The following is an 18,615-nucleotide window of genomic DNA, read 5'->3' as shown; positions in this document are numbered from 1 at the left end:
CAAGGCCATTGGATACCCTCATAGAGGCATAGATCTCTTCAGACACGTCAAAGAAAGGGGCAGCTTGGATTCTTATAGAAGAAGGATAGATGGAGCCATCTGGACTCCAAGAGTAAGTCAATATATTGTCTCATTGTTTCATTCATTCTACAATATTTTGATATCATAAGCACCTCTCATCACCGCACTCACTGCTTCTCCTTCGTCTCCGCTGGGATGCCATACCAGCACAGCAGCATCACCACAAACAGCGCAATCACAATCGGATGCAGCACCCACGTCCCGACCGCCTGCGCCAGCAACCCCGTCACGAACGGCGCCACCGCACCGCCCAGGCTGCCAAAGGCGCTGATGGCCCCCATGCCGCTGAGCGTGTCCCGGTGCGACAGCCCGCGCATGAAGACGGCCGCGGAGCACGGGTAGATGGGCCCCAGCAGCAGGCCGACGATGGCGACGGCGACGGCATCGCCCACGACGTTGGGCACGAACCAGACCAGAATCTGAAAGGCCAGCGCGCCGACGACGAGGCCGTAGACGAAGGCCTTTTCGCCGAGGCGCTGCGCGGGCGCGGAGAGGAAGAAGCGGCCGAGGGTGATGCCGGCCCAGAAGCCGGCGGAGACGTAGCCCACGGACGAAGGGTCGCCGCCGCGCGAGTTGATGAGGAAGGAGATGACCCAGCCGGAGATGGACACCTCGGCGCCCTGGTAGGCGAAGATGAAGGTCGAGCCGAGCAGCACGATGCGCAGCTTGACCGCGGCCAGCATGCCCAGCACCGCCGAGCTGTCCGGCGTCGACTCCCTCTCGCGGGCGGCCGGGCTCTGCTCCCGCTCGAACCGCCAAAAGGCCCACGCCGAGAGGCCCATGGTGAGGAAGCTGATGCCCATGGTCAGGATGTAGTAGTGATTCCACGAGGCATGCGCAACGGTCACCAGCGCCGTGGCGATCAACGGGCCCGACGTGCCCCCTATGCCGTAGCTCCCGTGCAGCAAGCCCAGCATGACGGTGCTGTTCTGCAGGCTGCCGCAGAAGATGTTGCCCATGGCGACGTTGATGGCGATGCCGAGGCCGACGAAGAAGAAGGCGGCGACGACGACGCCAAAGGGCGCGGCGGCGACGAGCGGGATGTAGGCGCATCCCATGAGCATCTGGCCGATGCCGAGGAGGCGCGCGCGGCCGAGCCTGGCGCGGAGCGTGTCGAGGAGGACGGCGGCGAAGACGAAGCCGAGGGCCTGGCCGACGAAGATGAGCGAGACGACGGCGTAGCCGATGTTGTAGTGTCTTTTTTGATTGTCAGTGTTATAGTCTTGCTTCCCTTCATCCTTTGTAGGGTTGGTATATGTATGTATGAGACTGGACGGGACACCTACTTCTCCATGTAAGGAATCAGAGCACCGGCAGAGCTGTCGCTCAGTGCATTCCCAAAGTTGGCTAGACACACGGAGAGCAGCCGGAATCTGTTCATGTATGGCTCCCACGCGCTGGGCACCACCTCGACGGCGTCGACATCGGGGACGGGGCTCGTGGGACGGCTTCTCTCCAGGTCGGTGTCTTCTGTGCGTGGAGTGACGGCACCAGAGGCGAAGCCGTCGGCACGAGATGTTGTTGTCGCTCGCGCACTGGCATTGGGAATGTCTTCCTGGAAGGGGCCTCCGGAGTGGGTGCGCTGGTATGTCTTCTCGGGGGCTGTGAGCGGTCTGGTTGCTTCGTCGGGGGATGGTGTGGATTGGATCTCGACGAGGTTTCGGAGGAAGATTGCTTCCATGGTGGATGCTGTGAAGACAGACAGATCAATGGACAGTATCTAGTTCTGGTGGTCCCAGGGTTGAGCTCTGTTGCAGCCGCTGGATGATCCTGGGGAGCTCAACGGAGTGTCGCCAGGCACTTATACGGTGAATATATATCAATATCAAGCCCTCTTCACGGCCGATACGAACAAGCAATCCCGCAACGGCCCAATTTTCCACGGTCTCGTGGTCCGATAAGCTCAAAACTAGTGGAATGCCCAATTCAGGCTACTCGGCAAACCAACACTCAATCAATCAATCAATCAATCAAAACATGGTGGTCTACGGGAAAAGTGTGGTGGAAGCACTTTCGTAACGAGGAAATGAGGAGCTGGTGCGGGTCGGAACGATATCGGCTGCCGGCAAAGGAACCCTGTGATAGAGTTGCATGTGAGATGTGATGGCATGCTTCTCCCGGAGCCGCTATTTGACTGGCTCGGTAATAGACCGACACTGGCTTTGTTTTCTCCGCCGGGCTTCGGCCGCTGGATTAGGGTGTGGAACGGATGGCTTGTTCGAGTTGTCATGGTGTACGTGATATTGACGAGATTGGTGGTTCGTCTCTGCAGCCACCTGGCCGAGTAATTCCCACGATGATTCCGGTGAGTCAAACGGCTGGTGAACGCCAGAATGCCTGAACATCAGATTATAAATCCAACTGATTCTATGTCGTAAAGAGATTCCCCGCCAATTCTCCCGTTGGGTCGTCCAGCATCTCGATACATTTTTATCTTCACGATGGCTTGAGTTGGTCCCTGAAGCGGTCTCGCCCAATGGGGCAACACCGTGCCTGAGAGCGGGACGGGCAGAAGGACTTTTTTTTTCCTATTCGAGGAATTCCCGTCCTATCGATAAAGCTGCCCCTCCATCAAGGCCCCGGTTTATTTTCAACTCACCAACATGAAATTTTGTCTCCCGTCTTGTTTAATAGTATCACCAAATCGACCAAATACGCAGCCATGGGTAAACCGAAGCGAAACGTCCTCGCCGCCGCGCAAGAGGCCCTCACCCCTCCCGACGCCCTCGAGCCGACGCAAGCCATCGTGCGCGTCCTCAAGCCCGAGGGAAACAACCTCTACACCTGCGAGATGCCCAACAAGAAGCACGTCGTCCTCGAGCTCGCCCAGCGCCTCCGCAACACCATCTGGATCAAGCGCGGCGGCTACGTCCTGGCTGAGGGGTATCCCGTGGGCACGCAGGACAGCAGGGCGATTGGGGAGATTGTCAAGGTCGTGCGCGACGAGAAGCTCTGGCGGAAGCAGCCGTACTGGTATGATTTGCATCTCTCTTTCCCCTTTTTTTTCTCTATGCTCTAAACTTGTATTAATATTATAATGCTCCAGGCCAAAGGAATTCGAAAAGTCGGTCCAGGAAGTCAGCGATGAGGAGAGCGATTCCAACGTAGGAAAGCTGCCGCCTAGCGACGACGAGGAAGAAGAAGAAGACGAAGAATGAAGAGGTGTTATGTTTCTGCCCGTATAATCCAGCCATCCAGTGGCACTACGACTCACTAGTGCTGCTTCGGCTTCGATGTTCCACGCGGCTGCGGATTCGAACCCACAAATGCCATGGCGACCGTCACGGCCAGGACGCTCACCACGACGCTCGAGCTAAGAGGTGTGCTGGGGAAGACGTTCCAGGCCCATTCTTGCGCCGCCCAAAGGGGGGCCACGACGAAGAGATTGGGAGAGGCCGTCCACAGCAGATACGGGGTCGCCCATGCCAGATATGCATAGAACTGGTAGTGCAGGGACCGGGCAAACAGCAGCCCAACCACGTTGGCCGACAGGATGGTGGACATGACGTAGCCGGGAGTGACGACGCGGTTGGAGATGGCGCGCTCTTCCTGCTCTGTAAAGGGAGATCTGAATCGGATGACATAGGGGATCATCCCGAGCACGGTCCGTTCTCGGATCTTCAGCCAGCGGCCCAGGATAAAGGCCAGGAGGAAGATGGCGTGGAATGCCAGTAGCGTGAAAGAGAAGCCCCGGCTGAGGAACAGTTCCTCGCCCAGCATGCGCCAATTGACTGTCCATTCAAACTTGAACTGCCTCGACAGCTCGAAAGCCCGGCCGAGGTAGCCGGCCCAATTCGTCGTGATGAACGGGATGGCGAGCAGGAGCTGGACCTGCACCATGAGCCAGAGCAGCCGCAGGGCGCCCTTGAACCCGCGACCGAGGAAGAGGACGATGACGACGGCGGGGAGGACGAGCAGCAGTGACATTTTGACGCCCAGGCCGACGCTGTATGCGAGCGCCCCGATGGTCCACTCTCGTCTCTGGAAGAAGAAGATGCAGAGCCAGAGGAAGAAGGCGGCGAAGCAGTCGTTGAAGCATCGCAGGACGAAGACGCTGTGAAGCCTTTTGGAGAGAATGAGGAGCGGGAAGATGTACGGCGGGACCTGTTTGTGTTTTGAGCGGCCGTTTCTCAGTGACTTTGCTTTGGAAACGTGAGACGTCGGGCTCAGCTCACCTTGGCCTTGGAGTAGCATATCATGACGATTCCAAGAGTAGCCATGTACAGCACGGCAAAGAGCTGCTGCGCCAACAGGATGTTGGTGCCCTTGTTGGTCAGGTAGTAGAGCCCCGTGTAGATGTAGACATGGGCCGCGGGATACACCAGAGGCCCTGTGCCGCCCTCCATCTTGGGGTAGTCTCGCTCTCCGTGGACGAACTGGGTGACTTGTTCCATGTAGGCGACCCAGTCGATTTCCGTGTCTGTAGCAGCGTTAGTCTCGGCTTCAGATTAGATGCAAGTTCTGTTTCTTCGTTTGTAGAGTCCTCTTCATTTGAAAGTATAGACGCGTTTGCGCCCTTTCTTCCATCTCTTCAAAGCAGCGATCCTCGGTCTTTTAAGGGTGATGGTTCATCCAGATGGCAGACTAACAGGGCACTTTCCAGATAATCAGCCCGCACAGCACCGCATCCGCAAGCCAGAGTCCAGCTATCAGGACTTTGGACAGCGCATGGCGGCCGTTGGCAATGTCCACGGCGGTTCTGATGAGGGACGCCATGAGCGGCGATTTTGTTGGTGTGAAGACAAGCAGCCTCTTCTCGTGTCCCACTCCTCGTTAATGCCAGCCGTTTTGCGTAGGGTTCCGTTGACAAAACATGAGGTTGAATGAGATCTGAAGAAAAAAAAATGAATCTTTTTTGAAGAGAGGTTCTCGTTGGCGATGTTGTTGAGGGACACGGCTGTGTTGAGATATGGTTCACGTGAAATTGGCCGGTCGTTTTTGGTTGTTGATATTCCTGGTTATGTGCAACGTGGAGCCAATGAATGTTGTCTTGCTGGAGGTTGAAGCTGCCCCGCAAAATGCATAGACCCGCTTATATGCACTACTCAACGAACACCCCAGTTGAGTGGAATGATGAGCAGAGAGTGAAGCATGATTCAATTTCCAGTTCAAGTATCGATTCAGAAAGTTCTAACCCTTGAGAGAGCTATCAAAGGATAATGGAAACCGATGAAAAGAAAGGCAACAGAAAAAAAAAAAAAGAAAGAAAGAAAGAAAAAAGTGAAAAGATGGGCAGTCATACTTCTTGAGCCTTCCCACATCGAAACGTTACAGAACTGCACGCTTTTTTTTGCTCTTGTGAGATGGAATGTCGATGATGAATGAGGCAATCATGCCCCAACTCTTGTTGGTTAAAATGATAAAGCGGCAATGATTCGTGTGATAGTCACAGCCAGCAAGCACTTTTAAAAAAGATGAGAGATGAACAGCGAGTCTCGCCAAAACCACCTTCATCTCGTTCTCTCACCATCAACGATCCTATGTTCCTACCAGGAAAACAGCAAGATCAACAATAAGAAAAACACGACAAAACCCTCAATCAAGCATATTGTAAAAGCCGCCTAACGCAGACGAACAAAAGTCAACAAGTGCCTGTATCAACAAGACAGAGGCTTCGCAGTCAAAACACCACAACACCTCATCCTCTCACAATCCCCTCCACCAACTCAACAACCCTCTCCGCACACCCATACGACCCCTGATACCCCCATCCCGCATGCCCATAATTATGCACAACAATCAGCTTTGCCTCCCCATCACCCCCCTCCACCTCCTCCGCCTCAATCCTCACCCCATCCCTCCGATACGGCCTCAGCCCCACGCCTTGCCGAATCACACTCAACTCCTCGATGCCCTTCCCGCCCGTCAACCCAGGCGCAACGTCCACAGCCCTCTTCATGATCCGCACGGCAACATTCGGGTCAGGCACAGACTCCCAGTTCCCCACGTCATAGGTGCCTCCGAGAATCGTCCCTCCGCCTGCTGCGCGGGTCATGATGTATGTCATTTCCGTGGCGCCGTCGTCGGTCCCGGACGTGGCGATCATGGGATGGTATTCGTTCCGTACAACAACGACTTGTCCTCGCGCAGGCATCATCGTCTCGTCCTTAACGCCACCCAGTTTCAGCGATCCCAGCGCCGTGGCATTGACGATGATTCTCGCCGGCAGACCAGTGTGGCTAAGGCCTTTGGCATCGCGAATGTCCGTCAACACAGCTCTTTTGAAGACGACCCCGTTCTTGAGGCACTGTCCCACGAGCCAGGGGAGATAGATGGCCGTGTTGATGCACAGGCTCGTGAATTCGCAGCCGGAGTCGTGGCCGGGGATGACCTCGTTGGGGCCCAGTTCGCGGTAGTCCGGTAGAACGGATTGGTACCAGGGGTTTGCGGAGAAGAGAGGGTCCGCTACATGGACGCCCGGGGCTGATTCATCCTTCTTTCTTCGAAAGACGCGTGCTTCTGTAGGGAAATTCATATGTTAGTATCGTCTTTTGGGATGTGGAAGAGGTGGGAAGATGGGCACTTTGGAAATGGATGCCTGCTTCGGGAACGTCTTCCGTCAGGCGCTTCAGCTCTGGCCAGGTACGGCGCTCCCATCTGCTGTTCTCTTCCGAGGCCATTCTAGAGACGAACGCATTAGTGGCTATCCAAGTCATGCGAATGAGAAAGACGGGGAGTGGTTGAGAGGAGGTGACGACAAACTCACGGCAGCACATTCGCACCGGCCCAGGGCGAGGCATATTCGATATCATAATCACCAGGCATGTGCTTCGCGACCACGGTAACTACATTGTCCTTGTTTTTGGAAAGGAGAAGCGCTGAGGTGAGACCGCTCACGCCGGCTCTGTAGCAAAATGTATCTGTTAATATCTGCATCCGATGATTGAGTTCGGGACTCAATGCAGAGATATAGCTCACCCTGCAACGACAATCACATTGGCCATTGTTCTGATGAATCGATGTCGAGATTCAGAGGGATAAAATCATGTGAAGAGATGAACAATGTTGATATCTACAGGACTCTCTCCTTTCTTGCGATGTGCATGTCGAGAAGACGTGGTGGAGTTGACATTATTGAGCTGCGACTGCGGAGTCGGCGTGACTCCAGTCAATCTCCCCGCATTCGCTCGAACCGTCGCTCATCCCAAGTCACTTGAGCACTTTAACATGAGACACACAGCTGGACGACTTTGATGTCAAGAATGGACAATAATCACCATATACCAATGTTTTCAGATTAGGATTCTTCTGGAGAGGGCAGGCCCAAAGCCTGATGCACTTAGAGCCGAACAACAAGCTCTGCAGCACCATGTAAATTGTGCCGGTTTCTTTTCAGCGTGTAAGCAGGCTGAAAAAGAAAGCAACTGCTGCTCATTTCCAACTCACTGGCTTGGATCGAACCAAGAGAGGATCCACTGGAACACCATTGAGTCGCATTTGTCTCTACATGTAGTTAGTTGTTCAGAGGGTTCGCCCTAGCTTTCCCAAGCTGAAGCATCATGCCAGGATCGAATCGTTGGGTCTTACTCGGAAGCTGCCTCTATACATCCGAAGAGATGCTAGAACAAATGGAGTGCCGGGACATCGTTCGGAAGACTTAGTGGGTAGAATCCTACCCCTCCGGCTTCGTGAGCGGTGGTATGCCTGGCCAAAGGCCCAAGACCTGGTGAAACAATCTTCACCCCCAAAGTATGACTGTGAGCGTCCATTCGATTGTCAGTTCATGCATTGAGGCCGCTGCCACGGCGAGTCCGTTCACATCCCAATTTCGCCAATGCAACTCCTTCATTTCAGAGAACCGCTCTTGCGTCCGACATGAGCTCGTGGAGGTGCGGATACGGAAAGCGAAAGAGCAAACTGTAACCCCCCTTAGCCTTGCCGGGTCACTGATTCTCGCCCAGGGCCAATCGAAGGAGCTGCATTCAGATAAAGGGGGGGTAGCACAGGACCCCTTCAAGAAATCAAGTCGTTTCACGAGGCAAGCGTCTGCTCACCAAAGAGCTGTAGAGTTCATTGCGTCCACAAAGCACGGCATTGCGTCCGGACAATTGGCACATCACCGACGCAGGTCAACACACTTCCTCTGCAAGAATCGTCCTCTGTCGGGATCGACGTCGCCACGGGGAGAAACAACTTGCAACTCAAAAGGAGGGACAATGCTGGGTGATGAATCACCAGTGTCTCCTCGTCGCTTCTGATCTGTGATGCAGACGGGTCCCTAGTCTGGCTGCTGGTTGAAGTGGCGTCGTTGAGCACAACGCAGTTAAACTCGGGCCCTAATGAAATGTCCCATCCCGTCCACGTGGTCGTCCATCATCCGTCCGGAGGGCTGCGGGACAGCAATTCTTCTTCTCGCTGCAACCCGCGCAGGGAACATGCAGATAGAATGCTCCTCGCCTGAGATTCCCGCATTGTTTGCTCTGCGCTAGTATCCCCTATTCGTGCCCAGGACAACCCCAAAGAGGCGAGAGGCATTCCATCGCCGCAGCCTGTACGACGAGCTTGGACCTGTCGTGTGCTGCGCCGAGAGCAGAGACCAACGGGACGCGGCCCTATCGGGACGAGGATAGTGAGGGACTTGGGCACGATTCTGTGCGGTTGTGGGTGGCCAGAGGGTGCCATGTACCACTTGCTGCCACGACCGGTCCCGTTGGCAAATCCCTTGGGACTAGGCAAATCTCCCGCCTGGCTGTTTACTGGTTGCACGACGTTGAGATGACGGGGGCCGTTGCATTTCGCGGCCGCCACAAGTGGCACTGGCCACGTCCCCGAACTGCCGCACTTGGAAGCATCTCGTACTGTGAAAGCTCGGCCCGGCGGTTCAAGGATTGGCGGAGAGCATCTTGGTTAGGTTGCTTGCAGGATGCTTATCTAAAGCGGGCACGTATGTATGTCCCGTAGTGGCTGCCACTGGCCGTCGTACGGCTTCCACTTCAAGTGGCCATCTTGCTGTCGAAGCTTGAAGAGCTTGGAATACCCTCTCAAGTCTTCACGATCGAGTAGAGCGGATGAAGAAGACGGAGTGCGGCGAGAGTCTCAGAAGTTGGGACCAAAAGGCGCCGCAAGGTCTTGTCCCGTGCCTGGTAGCAGAAACACAGCATGATAACGGGCAAGCCTGTCCAACGTGTCGTGGCACAGCACAGCACGGAGCAATGCAATGGGAGGTCACAGTACCAATGCAGCGATGACTTGTCGCCTGCAAACTTGGTCTTTCGGGAGAGGCTCCGAGACCAACGTTGCGTCGGGTAGAAGTACATGGCCACAAATGAGGCAGATGTAGGCCAAATTGCCCGGGGCAGATGCCGACTCGAGCACCGCGCAGCAGAGCGAGGCAACAGGCTCACTCAAGAAAGCAAACACACGAGCAAAGATGCCGCTAGCACGGCCTTGTACCGAATGGTAATTGGGACGTTGACGGTGAGAGTACCACCGCCCTGCACCGGAGGCTCACTCAGCCTGCTCTGGCGAGCTCATCTCAGCCCTCTTCCAAGGCTAGACTTGGCCACCATGACGTCTCTCGGGCTGGGTCAGATAATAGTTGTACCGTCTTGCTTTGCCCAGAGAATGACGGTTGAATGAAAAGGGCTTTGGGTTGCAAGGCTCGTGGGTTTTTGTCAAGTCTGGGTGGCTGATCTGCCCAGGTTGCCAAGTCATGACGCAAAGACCTCCAACAAGGGATCGAAGAGGAGCAGGGGATCTTGAGCCGGCATCCCTGTTGGAAAAGGAAGCATGTCCTTTAACGCTGATGCTAACGCTGCTACACGTGTGAGAAGGATGACACACTGTACCGCCGCAAGTGCACTCAACCTGGTTTTGCTTCCCTATTTTCCTTGGCCAAGCTACTCGCACCTCCTACGGAGGACGGTAGCTGATGAGCGGACACCAAGCGTGGGGCGGATGTCGCGAGTATATCGATCGCGTTCCCTCAGCCATCCCAGCAAGAAATACCTGCAAGGTACAGAGGCGAAATTGTGGTCAGAAGGAATCGGGAGAGCCTCGTCTGGGACAATCAGCACCTGCTTGGTCCCTCTTGTGTCGTCGTCGACTGTTCTCGCCTCTGCCTCCTCGTCTTTTGTCGTGCGGCTCGGCTCCAGGTTGCGGCGTGTAGCTGTCTGGGTATCGCAGGTATCAGCAGCCATCTGACGAATACGAAGTCTACAGCGGGGGCCTTCCATGGTTCCTCAGTGATACGAAGGCACGCGCATGAGGAAGAGACGGACTGGGCATCTCGCAACGCTCTCCCATGCAGGCCCCTGTAGTCATGCCGTAGCGCAGACAAAAGCCACAAATGGGCACCAAGGCGAGAAAGAGAAAACAAGCAAGAACAAGCAGATGGAGACGGAGATGGTCCGTTTGTTGCGGACATGGCCAACTAATTGTCGGCCGTGTCTGGCGGACCGCCGGTCCTGCATGGGGATTTTGGACCAAACAAAGGCTGGGGCCTGCTCCATTTTGCGGCGTCGAGGTTTTGATTGCACGAAATAGTGCTCGTTGGACTCGCAGGTAGTTCACGTCGCATCAGCAAGTGGCAGTCGAGTTGACGCCGCCTTACCAAGTAGTTTCCTCCCCTTCATCATCGACATGTAATAACAACAGTCTCCGCGTCGGTCGAAGTGACGGCGACGGTCAGCAGCACGCGATTAGTCGACTTGTCTGGATGACCGCACGTGCAGTGCCCGCCAGTGCGGCGATGCACCATGTACCATGTCCGTACCTTGTAAGTGCAGGCTGGATCAAAAGGTGTTAGTGATCGGGATGGCGTCGAGATCGGGCTGCTATTGTGAGGGCATGCACATCCATACTGGCCTCCACCCCGACGGCGCCCGTACCTGTTCGCCCAGACGCCAGTCATTCAAGCCACCAGAAATAGGACGACCAAGGACGGTGCAGAGGAATGGTGGAACTGGAACCCTGGGCGACAGAAGAGATTGAACCTGTCTCACCTGAGCATCGGGACGACCAATGTCATGTCTCACAAGCGGAGCGAATGGCGGGACGAGAACCGCGGCGGTTCGTGACCAATTTCGCTCGCTAGCTGTGGCTTTGGACTTTGGGGAAGATGCATGAGGGAGAGGGAGGGGAGAAACTGCAGCGAATGGCAGCGGCATGAGGAGGCGGCTGATGTACTCGTACTTTGTCAAGGCTGCGCAGATGAAGATGGATATCAGGCAATAGAATGAAGCAGAAGCAGAAGCAGATCCGATGATTCTGGGGCCAGCACGGAGCCCGGAGGAAGGCGCTGCCGCTTCCCTTGATGTCTAGGTACCTCTACGTTACCTGCCTAAGGTAGGTAGTCCCTTGGGAGAGAATAGCAGCTGAGGGAGCGATAGTAGGAACATAAGAGCAGCAACAGCATCATCCAGGCGTTCAATTCAGATTCGTCCAACTTGATGCGCTTGTACTCCGTGGGTACTTGGATAATCTATTGACGCACTGACGCTAACAGTTGATGGCAGTATCCGCAGACGCGCAACAAGTGTGGCTGCGAGGTGGCAAGTCGAAGCCTCAGCTGCCCGGCTCTCGACTGGTTGCGCAAAAGCGCACGAGACTCAACACCACACCTTCTTTCTGCAGACGATGGACAAGCGGTTCGTCGTGAGTGGCTAGCAAAGGGCCATCTGATTCCAATTTCCTCATTTTCTCTGTATGCTAGTCGCAGAAAAGTTGGCCGTCGATTGCGCAAACCAGAGGCCCGGCATGACCGGTCTGTTATTGCATGTACAGCCATTCGCTTGAGGCCAGCCCTTGTACCGGTACCAAGGCCTTATGCGATGACAGGCAGGTACCTACATGTACCGGCCGCTGCTCCAGCGTACGAGGCCTTGAAGTCGACAGCTCTCCAGTTATTCCGAGTACAGGTACCAATCCAATAGCGCACATCGTGGCCGCTGTCAGAACACGGAATCAGCAGGACGGCGCGGGTAGGGCAGAGACTGGCCATACGCACTGTAAAGTAGGTAGGTAGGCTAGTAGTTGGGCTCCTCGACTCCTCTCGAAGCTCTGGGGCTCAAGAGTTCAGGTTCAAGGGGAGCAAAGCAGAAGGGGGGGGGGGGGGGATACGGAGTCGGGGCCCTGTCGCGGTCTCACATGCAGATATTCAACAAGCAAGCCAGGGGAGCCGTTCCAGACGTCTGATGCCTCGCTCTGCAGTTGATATGAGAGAAACCCCCGCCGCCCCGCTGAGGATTCTCCCTCTCTCCTCTCTGCAGTGGTCTGTCAACTGTCTCCTGCAAGTACTACTTCCTGCCTTTTTTACTGGGAGAGATACGATGAGCGACGATGCCGTCCAAACTGCTGGCATGGGCTCGTCACACGATGGAACCGTACCGGTACCTGTGCATGCGCCTGTTCCAGCGACTTCCATCCCAGGGGCTTGGGGCATGCCGAAGCACAACCTGCAAGTCTCGCTGCCCTGTCGTGCTACCAGTCTGTACAGTACACGTACAAGGGACCGAGAACGAGGGACAGGCAGATGGAGCAAACGGGCTTCGAAGACAAGCATATAAAGGGCAGCAGGCAATGCGCCTGCGGTAATATTGTATTTCAATGACCAGCGCCCCGGCACGTGCAGAATGATGGCATCGAGCCAATGCGCGAGTTTACACGTACAATGAGGTACATCTACAGACGTGTCGTGCAGCGCATGCAGAGGAAATGGACTGGAGGTACAGGTGCACCAATGGGCTCGTGGCCGCGGTGGCATCGCCTGGGCGCAGTCAAATCAGATGCAATTGGCATTGGATCCTCGTACCGGCCGTGCAGCAATTCGCTGTAGCAGCAATAGTACAATGGGGATGGATTCTCCGCCAGTCATTGCCGACTTGGCGCTGCATCAAATGGCAATGAGGGCCTGAAGACTGAAGCTGTCGCGTCTCCAGAGCGAGCCTGTACCTGTTCTTGCTGTCCCGTCCTCATAAGGAATCCATGGCATCGAAAGCACTCCAGCCCACTCCCCCAAGACCTGGGGCTTGCAGCCTTATCAGGGCAGCAGACTGCCTGCGCAAGCAACTCTTCGAAACCATTCTACTCTTATGTATGCACTCGTCCTAGCAGCGCTCTGCCGAGCTGCCCAACCAGGATCAGCGGCCTCGCGTTCAATCACAGGCTTCAAGGTCTAGTTCCAGGTCAATTCCGAGTTTTCGCCCTCAGGCCCCCCCGTTGGCGCTAAACGTGGCCCCGGCAGCACCAGCGCACAGGGCACGCAGTGGCACCCGCCGGTCGCTGGAGACCACTGGAGGTCACTGGCACCCTCAGGACCCTGGCCAGTACCCTCGATGTACCCCTCGATGCCCACGGGTACCTCCACCCGCCCCTCCACCTGGGCACTGGCCGATCAAGCGGCAGGTCGCGCCACAGGTACAAATAGCGCGGACACAGGTACCTGTACCCGTACCAGGGCCCTCTAGCGGCCGGATCAGCGCCCACAGGCCCCTCAAGCCTCCAGTCTGCAAGTGCCACAGGTGCTAGTCGATGCACCCTCTTTCCCTCTATCCGCCGTGCTAAATTACGTCGCCTGCCTCCTCCCTGTTTTTTGCCATCCTGAACCCTACCTTACCTGAACCACTTTCACTTCTTTTCTCTCCTACGGCGCCCTTTTCGTGATTCTTCTTCCTGCAGCGATGCTGGACAAGTCCAAGCCATCATCCCAACCGCTGTGAGCCTTCGTTACCGCGCCTCGACTGTGTTTTGGAGTCCCGACGAACCACCAATCGTTTTCCTTGACTGGCCCTCGTTTTCTTTGTCTCTTTTCTCGCCTTTACATGCCTCTCTAGGGCGGGACCGGGATTCATTCCAACTCCCCATTGTCGAATGCTATTCACGGGCTCGAACACAAACAAACCCCGGCTTGTTCGCTTCATCAACTGCACGCCTGATCCTGTCGACGCGCCTCGTGGCATGTGTTTCGCTTCCGGACTCCTTTGTGGTCGCCGCCTCCCGCTGTCTGTCGCTTTTCCAGCCTTAACCGACCATGATGCTGCTGCTTCTCGCCTCTCGTAATCCAGACATTCCGACTGAGCACACGCAGACAAGGTCGACTCGCAAGTAAACCCAGCAAGGGGGGCTTCTCACCCTCAAGGGGAAGCAAATTCAGCACAATGGCTCTATGGCCGTTTCGCACACGGGGCGACAAGCGCTCTGCCGCCGCTGGAGAAACCGCCTCTGGGCGCAAGATAGCAAGGGCGGCCTCCGTCAGACGAAACCGCAATGCGAGGAGATACAGCTTCTCGCCTGATCGGCAAGATGCGATTCATGTCGACCGAACCAACCAGAACCAGAACGAGCACTTGACGGGGGAAGATGCGCATGCGCACAACCCTGTCTGGCAGGACCGAGTGCCAACTCTACATCACAAGCGAAGCGGAAACCAGCCTTCGAGGAGGAAGAGCAGCAAACGCAAGAGACAAGACCACAACAGAGAAGCGGAGATCAAGGCCATGAGCGCCTTTACACCCGCACGAGCGACCACCGAAACTTTCGCCACCGGTCGCAGTTCCAAGCATGATCACAAGAGGGCAAAGACTCTACCGGCCAGGGCTCCTTGGGAGAGTCGCAACTCGGATCTATCACTACCCATTCCCATGTCCATCGAATCCCGCATGTCCTCCGATTCCAATTACTCGGCCTATCGAGTAACCGCCCTGGATTCCCTCGCACCTAGACCAACGCTACGGTATCAGGGGACCCGACTTCTCCCGTCTCGTGCCTCTGTGCCTACGCGATCGGGCTCTCAGAGAAACAGACTCGCCGCCCTTGACGAGGAAACGCTCAAGGCGCACAAGCGTATCGATGAGCTGGCTGACGAATTTGACGCCGGTGAGTTGCGCGAGCTCATGGAGAGAGATGCGAGAAGGCGGGAGAGGAACAGGCAGCGTGAGCATGAGAGGGCGGAAAGGAGATTGGCGCGAAAGGCAGAAAAGCAAAAGATGCAGGAAGAAACTGCCAGACAAAGGGGAACTCCGTCCCCAGAAAACCTTGAACGGGGCGTCATGGGCCGAGAGGTCGGTCTGGGCATCGATCCACCGTCAACGGTAGTGACGTCCTCTAAGCAGCGGACTTCCCCAGAGCCAATGTCCGACGTCGAGGAGGTTGCTCCAAAAACGCCAAAGACGCCACAGCCGGAACCCCTCGAGACGTTCCACCGAGTTGATACCGCGCCTCGCGAAACAGAACCCACGCCAGCCCCCGAGAGATTTCCACAGACATCCGGAAAGCTAGATGAACGTGTCCCGGCCATACCACCTGCGCTTCTCAAGCTAGAGGGCCACCTGGTACCCAAAACGTCCACATCAGGATCGACGTTTGATTCCGACAAGGACAAAACGTCTTCAGCAATGGACGATGACGCCACGACTCGGAAAGGTTCCGAGGCCAGCAGCAAGACGAACCGCATATCCTTCTCCACGCTGCTTCGTTGGGGAAGAAGTCGCCGCAGCTCTGGCGGACCATCCTCCTTTTCCAATACCTCCCGCGAAGAAATGTCTGCGGCAGCTGCAGCGGCCCATGCTCATTCACAAGCAAGGAGCACCGAGTCACCTGTGTCATCATATTCAGGCAACTATCTGTCATCCAAGCCAGGTTCAGGCCCGCCAAAGCGAACGCGCTCCCGCTTCCGAGAGGACTTGCCGGAACTTCCACTGTCACCACCTCGATCACGCCTTCAATCGCCCGAAGCAGACGCCTCTCTTCCCAGCGTTGCAGAGTACAAGTCTGCCGTCCCCGAACCGATACAAATCCCTACCTTGCGAGACGACACTCCAACATCTGGCCATCGTTCAATTGACATGCCCCAGATCCGCGCTTCGAGAGACAAGATGTACGGCAGCCACTCGGCCGAACCCCATCTTTCCATGTCCCTGGCATCTGTCGACTCGGAAGCCTCCTGGCTCTCGGGGCGGGTTGGTAGCCAGAGGAGCCAACGACTGTCGTCCGTACGGGATAGAATCCGATCCCGACAACAAGACCGAGACGCCAGACCGGACTCCCCAAGCAACAGCGCGCACGACGATCTCGAAATCACGGAAGACGACTACATGTCGCGCCTGAGCCCCGGTCCAACGGATCTGACATTCAACACCCGCTTGTCAGGTGAGGGTCGTCCAAGCAGTGACGGAGAAGAGATGGTGGATGAGGGAGAGGTTCGGTGGGGTGCCGTTGGCGCTCATCCGCAGTTTGTCTCGCATTCGCATAATCGCGATACCGTCCGCAGCCGCGAAGGCCTGCTCAACATCGACTCTGGAGATGAGGAAGACTTTGACGCTCCCATCTCCCCCGTGTCTCCGATTACTCCCAGCATGGACGAAAAGGTTGATCTCGAGCACGCCACAAGCGTGCGGATGGATCGCAACCACGCCCGTAACTTCAGCGCTGGAAGCGCGAAGCTCCTGGAGATTCACCCACGAGATTCAACAGATGGCAAGAGGAGGAGCCAAGAGCGGTCCAACGGTGTGTGAGCTGGTGCTGTAGTGGGTTGCTAATGGTCCAACAGTCGAGAGAGTTTCCGAATCCGCAAAGCAGCAAAAAAAGAGAAAAAAAAAAACGAAAAAGAAAAGGGGCACGCCTTGATGGCTTCAACGTAGATCTTGGGCCGCAGACGTGCTTCATTGACGAATCTCCTTTGTACATACCGACATACTGACCCGAGTCACTCTTTCGATCTCATTCCTTACCTGACGGCCGACATCGACAAAATCATTTCAAGACCAAATGAAAAAAAAAAAAAAAGTGAAAATCTACAACAAAGATTATTAAACGCCCAATCAGAATATAAACAACATACTCACGATTCAATGGAAACTCTTTCGACTTTGGCACCAAGGGCATCCAGAAGTGCACATTCAATCATCTTTGGGCCTTTGCTTCTTCGGCAAATGTCTCGTTGTACATTACAACAACTTTGACGATCTACGACTGGCGTTGGACTTTTGCGGTTATTTTCTGCTTTTATTCCCAGGTTGTTTTCTTTTCACAGGCACATATACCAGATTTGATACCCATTCTGTTGGAAGGGGTCTGCTTCTGCCCGGACTCCTTTTACAGCTCGTCTTGTGTTTCTGGCGGTAGAGGATGAGAGGGCTCATTCCGGGGCCTCGGGTGTTCGGGGAGGGGGAAGTGATGAGCATACAAACTAAAGCAAAATGGGAGGTTATCTTCTTTTGAAGACGGATGAGTTCTGCCTTTCCATGACTCCTTGATAAGGGCTGGTTGCGATTCACATAAGGTCCTGGAGTAGGTAGATGGAAGAGCTCTCAGCCGTCGCATAAAAAGAAGGGAAGGGAGGAAAAGTTGGGCATTCGGAAAAAAAATCTGGGAAAAATTCATAGAGGCTTCGTTCCGCTGGCACCTTTGATACTACCTATTTCATATCAAAAGTCGGTGTCTGCTTCTTTTAATTGAAGTTTTGCTCTTTTATATTCGAGTGACAGGGAAGCAAAAGATGAGACGGAGTGAATGTGTGTACATGGATGATGCGACTTTGTTGAGCATGAGAGCATCAGGAGGATGAAGGGAGGAGATTGAAGGGTAATAGAATCTGGTTGCACTTTAAACTTTGAGGTCCGTGATGCTCTTCTTGATCCCTCGCCGGTGTGGAGTTGTTGCTTTCGAGGTGTTCCCTTGGCATTAAGATGTATGTCTCTGAGACGTGGCTACCTAGGTAGTTGATGCAAGATTTGTTAGCTGCGCCGTCGTGTGAGAGATTTCCAGGCGCGGAATTCCGCAGACGGTGTTTGTTTGCAAGTTCACACCGCCCCGTGTCGGCGGAATCATACTATGAGAGGCGAAAGCATGAGCGGAATTCCGAGGGGCCATGTTATGGATTTAGAGTGCGGCAAGTCCACAGGCAATGGCGAATGGAATGCTCTCATTGTATGATCAGCGTTGATGCTGCATGCAGTCGCTATGTATCTATATAAGGATCATGGGGGGCTCGAGGGTGATTTCCAAGGACTTGAACAGGAACGAATATTGTGTCACATTTCGCACAATAGCTGACATATTGATTCATTCTATCTTTATTCAGTATCTGTAAATGCCCAGCCATGGCACAAAAGACGACTGCGTTCGGCAACTTTGTCGATCAAATCCTTATCAATGTCTTTTTCCAACCGGACGACGAATTGTCGGCAAAGACTGTCAAGGAGTCCTTTTCTCCTGACTTCACAGCCACGTTTGTCATATATCTTCATTACCACCTTGAAAATATCTGACAATGAAATGACAGCATCAACGGGGCATCCATACCAGGCGACGCTTACAAACAGGCCATCATCGACTTCCGCGCCAAGTCTACCTTCAAGGTCGTCAAGACGGAAGAGATTCTCGCTAGTCATGATGCGGACAGGGATAAAGGAGGGTCGGTCGCTCATTATACGGAGTTTTTGGTGGTTGATAAGGGGACGGGCGATGAGAAGAAGGGGTCTACTTTGACGATTATAACGTGTGTTGAGTGGGAGGGGAAGGTTGTTCTGAAGTCGTTGACTGAAGTGTATCACAAGTGATGGAAGGTGCTGTTACAATTACCATCTACGTAGTATC

General features: G+C 54.9%; 8 protein-coding genes across 8 annotated transcripts; 4 read left to right on the top strand and 4 right to left on the bottom strand.

Annotated features, from left to right (window-relative positions):
• Positions 1–188: 188 nt before the first annotated feature.
• Positions 189–1,762, bottom strand: CCMA1212_007648 (Bypass of stop codon protein 6; the record flags this gene model as incomplete). The annotated part of the gene is made up of 2 exons (XM_073704812.1): positions 189–1,278; positions 1,368–1,762. 2 exons carry the CDS (start codon positions 1,760–1,762, stop codon positions 189–191), a joined length of 1,485 nt encoding a protein of 494 aa, XP_073556728.1.
• A 981-nt stretch (positions 1,763–2,743) lies between these two features.
• Positions 2,744–3,239, top strand: CCMA1212_007647 (uncharacterized protein; the record flags this gene model as incomplete). The annotated part of the gene is made up of 2 exons (XM_073704811.1): positions 2,744–3,054; positions 3,128–3,239. The coding sequence occupies 2 exons, from the start codon at positions 2,744–2,746 to the stop codon at positions 3,237–3,239; spliced, it is 423 nt and encodes a 140-aa protein (XP_073556729.1).
• Positions 3,240–3,294: 55 nt separating this feature from the next.
• CCMA1212_007646 (uncharacterized protein) lies at positions 3,295–4,797 on the bottom strand (the record flags this gene model as incomplete). Its single annotated transcript, XM_073704810.1, has 3 exons — positions 3,295–4,185; positions 4,257–4,501; positions 4,671–4,797. The coding sequence occupies 3 exons, from the start codon at positions 4,795–4,797 to the stop codon at positions 3,295–3,297; spliced, it is 1,263 nt and encodes a 420-aa protein (XP_073556730.1).
• Positions 4,798–5,719: 922 nt separating this feature from the next.
• CCMA1212_007645 (uncharacterized protein) lies at positions 5,720–7,029 on the bottom strand (the record flags this gene model as incomplete). The annotated part of the gene is made up of 4 exons (XM_073704809.1): positions 7,000–7,029; positions 6,788–6,925; positions 6,605–6,702; positions 5,720–6,540 (listed from the first exon to the last, which is right to left on the bottom strand). The coding sequence occupies exons 1-4, from the start codon at positions 7,023–7,025 to the stop codon at positions 5,720–5,722; spliced, it is 1,083 nt and encodes a 360-aa protein (XP_073556731.1). The 5' UTR covers positions 7,026–7,029.
• Positions 7,030–9,573: 2,544 nt separating this feature from the next.
• Positions 9,574–10,256, bottom strand: CCMA1212_007644 (uncharacterized protein; the record flags this gene model as incomplete). Its single annotated transcript, XM_073704808.1, has 2 exons — positions 9,574–9,793; positions 9,931–10,256. The coding sequence occupies 2 exons, from the start codon at positions 10,254–10,256 to the stop codon at positions 9,574–9,576; spliced, it is 546 nt and encodes a 181-aa protein (XP_073556732.1).
• A 522-nt stretch (positions 10,257–10,778) lies between these two features.
• On the top strand, positions 10,779–11,099 carry CCMA1212_007643 (uncharacterized protein; the record flags this gene model as incomplete). Its single annotated transcript, XM_073704807.1, has 2 exons — positions 10,779–10,787; positions 10,923–11,099. 2 exons carry the CDS (start codon positions 10,779–10,781, stop codon positions 11,097–11,099), a joined length of 186 nt encoding a protein of 61 aa, XP_073556733.1.
• Positions 11,100–14,177: 3,078 nt separating this feature from the next.
• Positions 14,178–16,532, top strand: CCMA1212_007642 (uncharacterized protein; the record flags this gene model as incomplete). Its single annotated transcript, XM_073704806.1, has 1 exon — positions 14,178–16,532. The coding sequence occupies one exon, from the start codon at positions 14,178–14,180 to the stop codon at positions 16,530–16,532; it is 2,355 nt and encodes a 784-aa protein (XP_073556734.1).
• Positions 16,533–18,119: 1,587 nt separating this feature from the next.
• On the top strand, positions 18,120–18,578 carry CCMA1212_007641 (uncharacterized protein; the record flags this gene model as incomplete). Its single annotated transcript, XM_073704805.1, has 2 exons — positions 18,120–18,247; positions 18,302–18,578. The coding sequence occupies 2 exons, from the start codon at positions 18,120–18,122 to the stop codon at positions 18,576–18,578; spliced, it is 405 nt and encodes a 134-aa protein (XP_073556735.1).
• Between the last annotated feature and the right edge of the window lie 37 nt (positions 18,579–18,615).

This window comes from Trichoderma ghanense (genome assembly GCF_004382785.1).
Source record: "Trichoderma ghanense strain CCMA-1212 chromosome Unknown scaffold_10, whole genome shotgun sequence".
NCBI classification, from domain to species: Eukaryota; Fungi; Ascomycota; class Sordariomycetes; order Hypocreales; family Hypocreaceae; genus Trichoderma; species Trichoderma ghanense.
Note: the sequence above shows the minus strand (reverse complement) of the source record. Positions and strands in the feature narration are given on the sequence as shown.